This window comes from Acomys russatus, chromosome 26, assembly GCF_903995435.1.
Source record: "Acomys russatus chromosome 26, mAcoRus1.1, whole genome shotgun sequence".
Taxonomy (NCBI): domain Eukaryota; kingdom Metazoa; phylum Chordata; class Mammalia; order Rodentia; family Muridae; genus Acomys; species Acomys russatus.
The window spans coordinates 13,685,293-13,696,054 of NC_067162.1; the positions used below are offsets into that span (position 1 = coordinate 13,685,293).

At 54.9% G+C, this 10,762-nt stretch overlaps 1 protein-coding gene across 1 annotated transcript; it reads right to left on the reverse strand.

The window, feature by feature from the left end:
• Window positions 1–6,611: 6,611 nt before the first annotated feature.
• Window positions 6,612–8,699, reverse strand: Cbln1 (cerebellin 1 precursor). Its single transcript, XM_051169093.1, has 3 exons — window positions 8,405–8,699; window positions 8,120–8,239; window positions 6,612–6,906 (listed from the first exon to the last, which is right to left on the reverse strand). Exons 1-3 carry the CDS (start codon window positions 8,666–8,668, stop codon window positions 6,709–6,711), a joined length of 582 nt encoding a protein of 193 aa, XP_051025050.1. The 5' UTR covers window positions 8,669–8,699; the 3' UTR covers window positions 6,612–6,708.
• Between the last annotated feature and the right edge of the window lie 2,063 nt (window positions 8,700–10,762).

Below are 10,762 nucleotides of genomic sequence, written 5' to 3' on the forward strand. Positions count from 1 at the left end.
TCAGGTCAACATTGCAAACTCACTCAAGGCTTTCTCTGCTCCTTATATGTATTTACTCAGAGTTTCCTCCATGCCCACTGGTCTAGGTGCTGGTGGCCCTCTAGAGCAGTCTCCCACCTAGGAAGCCTCAAGAGCCCAGAGAAATAAGGAAAAGCAGCCAGCCTTTGAAAGTCATGCAAATAGGCACTCTTAGTCTGGCTGGCATTGACAGCATGCCCAGCCTCTCAGCAACTTCAGAATAACCCATCCACATGAATGAGAGAGAGAGAGAGCATTGGGAGCAGCGCTGAGGCCTAAGGGGACCAGGAAAAGGTCGTAGCATAACAGGCAACAAGCAGTAGCACCTTCTCACCATATTTGGACACACTTGGTCATTATAAACTCATCTGAACTCTCAGCAAAGTATACAATGGGGAGTTTATTTCTGAGCCTCTCAGAATACCAAGGAGAGTCTTTAATACAAGACCTGGGCAGCACACACAGCTTCCTTTCAAATGGGGAGGAAGGAATGTCCAGTTGCCCCTATTTTGTTAGTGGTTCCCTCTTTCCTCTTTAAAAGCTTGCAGTAATTTCTGGCTATGGGAGAAAGCTTTCTGGGTGCTTCACCCGATGAGCAGGGTTAAACAGGCTTTGGAACATTTCAGAAAATTCCCTGCCAGACACTGGGCCAGAAAAAGAGACAGGACTTTGGGGAATCCTTGATTTGGGGGTGGGGATAGGAAACAGCTGAGGATATGTCACTCCCATGGTCTGTAGCACCTCAAAGCTGCGAAGTAAATTTCAAAGACCATTATCAGTTAATCAGAATGAAATCTCAGAGACGGTATGGCTGCCATGAGTGGAGCTGCCAGCCCCTTCACTGGCCAGCACTACTTTTTATACCTGGCAACCTCCTGGGCTTCATCAGCAATTTGACACTGTGGGCTCTCTGTAACCTACTGCTGCCAGTAGGTGTTTCCATGCCTACACATCACTGTAAGCAAAATGGCTTCATCCTGGATTCTTGAAACAGTCAACTGACTAATGCTAACCAATGGCATTGTTTTAAGGATTTAAAATTTGTGTTTATGATTAGTGTGTGTTGCGTTATATATCCCTCTTTTCCGAATGAGCCTTCTCCTTCCATAGGGTCCAGGAATCGAACTTGGGTCACGATGCGTGTGTGGCAAAGCACATTTGCTAGTGAGCCATCTTGCTGGTCCCGATTCATGGTGTTTGATGCTGGCGGGAAGACAAAGTTGTTCTTGTCCTTTATGAAAAATAGAGCCCGGCCCCTGCCTACTATGGTGCTCCCAGCATGTCAGCATGGTTTGGACAAGCAGCGGAGGAAGATGAATTGTAGGTCAACTGCAGACAACTGGTGCAATTCCATTCCCTTCTAACATAAACAATCTCTGTCCAGAGAGACAGTAAGAAGTTAGGGGAGGAGCCAAATGCTGAGCCAGCACTCCAGACTATTACAATCCAGTAAGCTCCGTAACCAGTGTCCCTGTAACTACTCTTCTGTTCATTCAAGAGAGACGTTTTTTGTTCGTTGTTTATTGTTGTGGGCAGGTGCAATTTGACTAAGTGGTCAGACAGACAAGGAAGAAAGAGGGTAGTTATCTGGGTTACAGTTAGGGGCCGCTTTGCAGATGAGGTAGAGAGCTAAGGTGGAGTCCTGAGGTCAGGTTGGAGCCCGGATCCCATCACGAAATGTCCCTCTTTTCCCTAACCCCCACACCAGTCACAGTATCTGCAGGACCATGACATAGTTGGGCTTTGGAAGGTGTGCACACAGCTTCTCACACAGCCTCACTGATGCACAGCAAGGCACCTCCTGGGAGACAAGACCCAGCAAACACCACCCCAAGCATCTTTCCTCAGCCTCCTTCTTACGGCCCCTGCTGGTTGCCATCCTAGCTAAGGTCACAGCTGGGACTGCCTGGAGATAGACTCATCCTTTAGGGAAATGGGAAGATGAGAGTGGGGAGGAAAGTCTTCCTAGCTGCATGAGCTCAGGGATACTCCCATCCTTGGTATTCCTGCTGGGGAAATAGGGGGTTCTGAGTAGGAGAGGAGGGACTGAGGGCTCCAGGAAGTCCATCAAAGAACATTTTCATTGGCTGTGCTTTTATCTCTCGCAGTTGTGCTAGATCATGATATCATCCCAGGACACTGGCTCTACACCTGGTGCCATGGTGTGGGCACAGAGGCAAGGAAGGAGAAGAGAGAGATAGTGCTTTGGAAGAAATCCCTTACAAAGGCATGCAGGCACACGGCAGCGGCAGGGCGCAGTGCTCAGGGTCTAGTGAGGCGCACACGGGCCTGTAGACAGAAAAATATTCATCAGCGTTGAAAAATGCAAATCTATACGCAGCAGGAATGAAGAAGACCATCTGGGGTAGGGGCTGGGCCCTGTGCAGGTGGAGGACCCCCACAAGATTGGGTCCTGAACCCACAATGCCCTGTGTTGGCTGAGCATAGAATATCTTTCCATTTGAAATACAAGGAACTGAGACGCAAGGCAGAGTTGCAGTCTACCTACGATGAGGCCAGTGCAAAGAACTCAAGAGACCTCTGTAACGATCTCTAGGGAGCATTTCCCCCACCACAGTACTAATTCAAAGGCAGGTGGGGGCAGGTGCACCTGAGTAGTCCCACTGCCCATGCCCCCACTCCTGGGGCTTCACTGTTTGATGTGACTGTAGTGGGAGCTCACAAGCGCCTGTTGAGAGGGAAGCGGCTGAGCGCTGGCAGTTAGACCATCTACCGGAAACTGTAGCCCCATCGTGAGCTTTCTGGAGCTGAGGCAAGTAAGGCTCAAGGACAGTATAAAAATCACAGTCAGAGGGGGAGGGGCCTTCACTTAGGATCCGGGCTCAAGGACTCAGGACCCTAGTCCGCCCTCTCTCTGCCGGCGCCTGCCCCTCCCCTCTCCCACCTCTATTAAGATGACAATTAGAGGCCAGTGAGGCTTTTTCTCCACCTGGGTAATTATGTTCTCATTAGGAGCCGGTCCGATCCGCAGCAGCGTGATGCTCTGCTCTGCTCTGTTCACTGCCGGCCTTCAGGCTTCAAGCCCCCGCAGGCTCTAGGGAAGTCGGATGGGTGACCTGGCCCCCTCCCCCGGCCCACAGGACCACTGGGCACAGTGCATTCCACGAAGCTTCGCTGAGTTCCCCTCACCGTACTTCTTGCTACTTGCCTCCAAGAATAAACTTTAACCTTTGCCCTAAGAGAGGCAGAGGTGGGCGGTGGTTGGACTAGGTAAGACTCCACACTCCTTAGAGGGACCGCAAAGGAGGTTTGATAATTCTGATGTCCTGGGTTGTAGAAGGGGCGGAGGGGGGGGCGGGGGAGGGCTGCACACTATCCAGGAAGAGGAGGAAGTAACCAAGGTAACTAGGGATGGAGGCTGATGGGGGGGGGGGAGCTTTATCCGACCCAGAGTGAGGCAGAATTCGGGGTGGTCCTGGAACCCTCCTTACAGGTTGGGATCTGAAGCAACTTATTTTAGATGAAAGCCGGAGGCAGGGCCCAGATCTGCCGGGGATCAGAGGCTTCAAAGCCTTAAAGGGAACCAAAGCGAGACGTAGGTTTTTCAGTTGCCCCACCCACCCACCTCCCAAGCCTCTGGCCAGGACAGGAAGAAAGTCCCCAGGGAACTGCAGCTCTCCAGGGCTTTTTTTTTTTTTTTTTTTTTTTTTTTCCTCCATTCATCCATCTCCTACCTGCCCCTTGGTTTCTCTCATGAGTCTTTCTTGGGGCCCAGTTGTCTGGCCTCTTGCCTCTGCTCAAAAGAGCATGGGGAAGATGTCCACAACCCTGCTCAGGCAAATGTTGGTGGTCTTTCCATGTGAAACCCAAAGCAAAAAGGGGAGATGAGCTCAGCCCCAAGTGGCTCCTTCCCTGGCAGCATCAGTAACCCTCCTCCTAGCGAGAGCATTTCCTGTTCTGTGGGTTGGGACAGCTCCCAAGTAGAGACAGCCTTTTAACAGAACTTAGGTCCTCCCTCTGTGGTACGGGATTTTTAAAAACAAAAGAGAGAAAGAGTAGCTTCAACTTCAAAGCTGGGGTGGCTTGTGTAGGGACACAGAGAGAGGAATGGGAGATGGGTAGTCCATGGCTGGGGGGGAGGGTTGGCAGGCAGAGGAAGAGGTGGGAACCAGGTGCAAATGTGTTTCAATGCTAGCCTCAGAAGCAGGGGCCCAGTCCTACCAGGGCCAGGCAGAGATGGGGCAGAATCAAGGAGCACTTTTCCTCATCTTTCTCTGAGTCTGCTGGCTCTGTTTAACTAGCTGGGATTCAGATCTGGGCCCTAGTGGGGACCCACAGCTCCCAGTCAGTGTAGTGAGGGTCTCTCACTGAGACAGGCCCCAGAGAGAATGGCTGGGTCCCCAGAGAAGGAAGAACTTGGGAGACTCCTCCCTGCCTTTAAACAGACGGGCAACAGGCAGGCAGGGAGACTTGCTCAAGTTACTCAGGTTGAGCTTAGCCTTGTAGTACTCCAACACCAGGGCCCTGGCCGCTAGCGTTGAAATGGTTCCACACTTAGGAAAAAGAATGGGCAGCATTCTGGAATCCCTCTGAGCTCCAAGGTGTTCTAAGTAGCAGCTTGCAGGGGTAGCAGGCACTTACTTAATAACCCTCAAAGGCTGTAAGCTTGGAACAGTGGAGCTGCCCTCTTACAAAGCACTGCACAGCTGAGATGTTGGTCAAGGTAGTTCCCCTAGCATGGACTCCCTTGTCCTTGACCTGTCCTTCCCAGCATGAAGACCCAAGACAACACTCTTATTTAAAAGAAAGGAGAAAAATAAATAAATAAATAAATGCAAAAAGATTTCGCTTTTCTATTAAATTCCTGTAAGGCCCCTCTTTCCGGTGGGACTGAAGCAAGGAGGGGAACCCTGGGGGAAGGAAGCCACAGGCATTGGATTGTATATCACCCCGGAAGGCCCCTTTTGTCCCCTCCAGTCCCCTGGGGCTGTGAAGGGCGCTGCTGCTAGAGGCACCTTAGACTGTGTGCTTGAGAAAGGACTGGGGATCTTAGGCCAGCCTGTGTTTATCAAGTGCTTGGGTGGGGAAAACGGGAAGACGGCAGAAATGCCAGGAATTTTGCTTGTCCTGCCTTTACCGACACCCATTTTCCCACTCCAGAACCACTTAAATTCGAATCTGAATCTCAGCCCAAGAAAAATCCTGGAGGGCACAGTACCACCGGAGCGATCAGAGCCGGCAGATCTCGGTCCTGGGCCCTCAGCTTGCACCCACTTCTGGCTTGGCGTCACCGCGTCCAACACAGGGTCAGCGTTCCAAACTTAAAACGAAGTCGTTTATTTCAATTTTGCTTTTCACATTACGTTTCGATACAATCAAAACATCTGGACGAACCCCTTTAAAGTCCTGCGAATGAGCGCAATCGCAGCCGGCCGCCCTGGTGGTTTGGCGGGAGAACCTCGGGTTTAGAGGCGCTGGTACAAAATGTAAGGTGCTTGGGGGCTGCGGAACGGATAGAGCTGGAGACATCCAGGGACAGTAGGCGTGAGGACATGGTCACACGGGGCAGGCTGGTTCCGGTCCTAGAACTGGAAATAATTCCCGACGCATTTGGAATTGAGGGTGGGCAAAAAACTGCCTCGAGGCCCTCAGTCACGCCTAGCAGGATTTGGGTCAGATTTCTCAGGTCCCACCAAAGCAGGGAACACGGGGAAGGCAGAGCAAACCTGCTGCAGGAGAAAGCGTTGAATTGGCTCTGCGAAGAAGCCTTTGTGCCCCAGGCCTCTGTGGCTGCGTCTTCGAAGTCTTCTTCGCCCAGCTTTGGGGGAGCCCCCGCCCAGCTTTGGGGGAGCCCCAGCCCTCAACCTCGCAACCCGGAAAATGCGAAGTTTAGAAAGCTGTTTCAGAAAAATAAAAGTCCCACTTTGACTTTATTGGATTAAAGCAAAATTAAATTTTGGCTATTCACACGTATGTTACAAGAGGAAGAGGAAGCGTCCCGAAGAATCTCCTTGGCGTTTGGTGGAGCCACAGAACACGGGGCATTGACAAGCATCAGAGGACAAACACCAAGCAGCCTTAGATTTCACGATCACTCCGAACAGGACAGAAATACGGAATACAGCCAGCGTCCACCCGGAAGAATTCTTCGTGTATAAATGATACATATACATATTTATGTATAGTTAAACCAGTCACCACGAAGGGGTGAGTCTTTCCTCCGCTAATAAGCGGGGACAAGTCTCTCCAGCTTAACTCGCGCGGTATTTGAGGAGCAAAACCTGTTATATTAAAACTACCTGCCCCGTTCAAAAACAGAAAACAAACTGATCCCCCTCTTCAAACTTGGCGGGGGCATATTAAGTTTCAGTAAGTGGCAGGGTTCAGAGGGGGGTCGGGTTGGGAGAGACATTTCACATTACTTCGTTAATTGTTTGGGGACGTGGACGCGGGTAAGGAACAATGACAAGGCAAGTCTCTTCATCGGTTACTGCGACTGGCTTGGGGGAGGCGAGTTTAATTTTGGAAATGGGAGTGTGCAGAGCTAAGCGAAATTTACTTCTCTTAGTAAGGGAGCAGACGAAGTTGGACCGCGGCGGCGGCGCGCACCTTTGTACCCAGTGTAGCTAGGAAGTTTGCGGTGGCGCCGCTTCCTTGCCCTGATAATTTCCGGCCTCTTTTTCACTCCCCTCCTGCCTCTCTCCTGCCTCCATTCCCGATACGAGCCAGTCAGAGGGGAAACACGAGGAATCCAGAAAAGGTTGAGTACTTCCAGCCCCCCATCAAGTTCCCCCGCTCCAGCTTGAGGTATGCTCGGTCGCCTTTCTCCATTTGGATGAGCACGCCGTTGCTGGCGGCCTCGCGGGTCACGTCTTGGTCACCGGCGAAGGCTGAAATCACCGGCCATCCGTTCAACATGAGGCTCACCTGAGAAAGAGAAAGGCCGGCATCAGAAGCGCCACCTAAGCGGGTACCCAAGCGGTCCTGGAGACCCAGCCTAGGTGGTTGGCTAGCAGCTAGCTACAAAGGCCTGAGGCGTGTGGGGGCGAAGATGGGCTTGGCTGCGTACTGCAGAGGCTCTAACAGGGATCCACACCGTATCAAGGTAGAGGAAAGGTCTGCCTCCCCAGAACCGCAGTCAGGCTCCTTCCAGTTTCTCAAAAGAGTGCGCCAAGCGCATCCCGATTGGACATAATCCAGTTTAGTGAACCCGCAGGTGGCTGTTGCGTCCTGAGACCTTTGGCCTCTAGCCAGCTTGCCGCGAGCAACTCTGCTCCCCGCGCATCCTGAATTGCTAAACAAACAGCCGCACCCCGGGCCTCTCCTGGTGTCTCTGACCAAGAGGTTAGAAGCGGCCGTAAGTGGCTGTCCGGAATTCGGAGACCTGCGAAAAAGCTCTCAAGCTTCGTTTCCCAAGTCACCCGCTCAATTCTCGGCCCAGATCCTGCTGCGCCCGCCATCGCCGGGTTGTGCCCTTGCAGTGACAGCGTCGGCCTAGGGCCAGGAGCCCAGTCCCAAGTTGCGTTTTCCGCCTCTGCGGGCGCTCTAAGGAAACGCAGACATCTTTGGGGACCTGGCTAGCGGGTGGGTGCTGGCCCCGATAAGGCTGGACCCAGAGGGAGTAGCACTACCCATCCCAACCCCACCTCGACTCTTCTCCGTCCACCCTTAGAGATTCAAGTTTAAAAGCAATCTGCAAAGGAAGGGCTTGGGGTTAGGGAACGGGATTCTGTCCGTGCTGCTGAAGAAAAGCAGAAAAGCTGCTCGAAGGGCTTCGGGCTGCAGCGAATTGTTGAACCTAGAGAGCGGGCGTGGAGGAGACCTCACAGAAGCCGTAGCTGTCTGTAGAATCTAACAACCCTTCCAGTAAGTCCCCCACAGTCCCTAAGGGAAACCGAGAAACCTTTATAGAAGGGTCCAGAAAGCGAAAGCAGAAAACTGTCTCTGGGGGATGCTCTCAGGAGCTTTGGACAGCTTAAGGAGCAGTACAAAGCAAAGAGCTGTGAGGCCCTGACACCCGTCGTCAGAGCAGCCAGGGCGTAAGATGCTAATTTCTGCCTCTTGCCTCCACAGAGCCTCGGACAGACCCCTACGGACAGGACCCCCTACGGAGACCCTGATCCCCAAGGTGGCAGCTGACCTGGATGGTCTGTCTGTTGTAGACTTTCACCACGTGGAAGTTAAAACTGTAGATGCCTTTGCGCGGGGCGATGAAAGTGCTGCGTTCTGAGTCAAAGTTGTTCCCGATGTTCACTAGTACCTATAAGGAGACAGGAACGAAACCGGGATAGATCGGAGTCCACCCGAGCGTGGCCCTCGCGCCTCCGCAGAGCCCTTGGAGAGTATCCCACATCCGACTTCCATGATCTCCTTGTCACCCCCTCACCAATCCATTCTAGTTGCTGCAAAAGATCGGGAAACTCACCTGGTCGAAGTAGATGATCATCGTGCGATTACTCATCTCGGACGGCTCATGGTTGGTGCTCCTGATGGCAGAGAAAGCCACCTTGGCGCTGCCCGATCGCACAGAAATGCCCAGAGCAGTGCCCGTAGGGTCAGATGTGGGGTTGGAGTCACACACCACCAGGCACTTGCCCTCCAGCACGATGGGCTCTGTCTCATTCTGCCCGCGGGCTGGGCCTGCCAGCCACGCAGCCCCCAACAGCAGCAGCTCCACGACGCCCAGCATCGCGCCTCTGGCGCCCACCCCGCCCCCCACCCCGGGGGCTGCCAGCGCCAGCCGCCCCCCTCCCCAGCCCTGCTCCGAAGCCCCCTCCTCAGCTCTGTGCGCAGCTCTGCCGTCGCCTCCCGGGCCACTACGCCTCTCCTTCGCACTCCAGGACAAACGTCCTCGCGTGCCGTGCACCAGGAGCCCCGCCCGGGCCTCAGGGGTGCCGCGGCCGCCCAGCCGCACTTGGATGCATAGCCTCTGCTGCCTGGTGCCCGCTGTTGCCGCCGCCTCCAGTCCGCACTCGCCGCTGCTGCCGCCGCCGCCGCCGCTCTGAATTATTGATGCAGCGGGCGCTGCAGCCAGAGCGGGCGGAGAGCGCGCGCCGGGCACAAAGGCGCGGACCAAGCCTGGCCCCGCCCCCGCCCCTCCCAGCCCGCCTCCCTGAGCCGCCCCGCCCCGCCTCCGCCGAGGCCCCACCCCCTGGCCAATCGCGACGCACCGCGCTCCCCGCCGAGCCAATGGGTGCCCTGTCCGCGCGCGGCCACCTGACCCAGGACGCCGTTGTTATTAGGCGCGGCGAGGCGGGCGGCGCGCGGCAGCAGGGCTGGGCTCCGGCCTGGAGTCAGCGGAGGGAGCGCGCGCGCGTTCCCGGACACTCCGCGGTAGCTACTCGCCCCAAACCTTCTCCCAGGCCGCTTTGCCCGCAGCTGCCTCGACCTCCTCGCGCTCCCGGTTCGCGGGCTCTCAGGTAGGAGGCGGCGCGCGGCGGGTTCCGAGTTCAGGATCGCGCGGCCGAGGGCCACCGCGTAGGTGCAGGGAACGGGCAGGAGCGCCCCCCCGTGGGCGCGGGCGCGCGGGGCAGCAGCAGCCGGGGGCTGGTTAAGGGCACGTACGTGTAGGGCGGGGCCTGCGTGGCGGCCCGGGGCGCACCTGCGGCGGGAAGTGGAGTGGACGTCAGGGAGTACTAGGGAGGGTATCCGCGCGCCCCGGGATCACGCGTGGACTCGTTCGCTCGAGGGAAGGTGTGCTGACCCGTCAGGCCGTCCTCGCGCCCGGACGCCGCGAGCGAAGCAAGAGCCGGTAGTTTTAGGAACATGTTTTGCGCCCTTCCCGCCTACCTTGTGCGCCTGTCCACCGTAAATTTAAGCCACACACGTATCCGAAAAACAAAGTGAAAATACTTCCTCGCCCAGTGTGAGGAGAGGGGCCGCGGAGGTGGGTGGGTTCCGCGTCTCGCGGCAGGAAGGCGAGTGCCGAAGACCTTGCGTGGAATCCATCCATACCAAGCGGGCAAGGCCGGTATGTGTACGCTGCCAGAGCTCACCAGCGGGCCACCCGCCGCAGGAACTTTGCTGCAGTGTTCACGCTGTAGTGTTCAGCGATGCAGGACGCGCCGCGGGCAGGTGCTGTGGCAGTGGCCTCCAGAAAGGCATGCAGCTTTTTCCTCTCTGGCTTCCGAATTCTGGGACAGCCACACCGAGCCACCTCCGCAGCCTCCTCTGTTGCTGGTAGATTTTTTTCCTTTTCTTTCTTTCTTTTTTCTTTCCTTTCCTCTTTCTTTCTTTCTTTCTTTCTTTCTTTTTCCTTTTTCAGTAGCAACTTAGAGAACTATCAGAGGAAATCCAATTGTGGACCTCCACCTCTCCCCTGAAACCTGCCCGTGAATGCCCTGGGAGCAAGAGAGAAAGAGTGGACAAACAGAGGTCCGCTTTAAATTCAGTCAGGGGTACGGTTTTTTCAGCTCCTATATTTCGAGAAATCCCCCAGAAACCAGCTGTGACATGAAATACGAGGTGAGAGCTGGATAATGAGGCGACAGCTCTAACCCTGAAAGGTGCCTGGAAAGCAGCTACTGAGCCCTACTCTAGCCCTGCAGTGTTCCAGCCACAGGCGACATTGTCAGCTACTCCGATGTCTCCTAGCACCTGCTGAGTGATGACCAGTCAGGTGCAACCAGGAGAGAGACCCTTCAGCCAGGCTATCGCCAGCCTATTAACCCTGTCCTCCCATGAGGCTTTGGTGAGCAGTGCCCGCTGTTGGACTGTCAACCTGATGATGTCAGGAATTCCCCAGCTTCTATGAACATATCATCGCGCTCTGGTCTGCATCTGT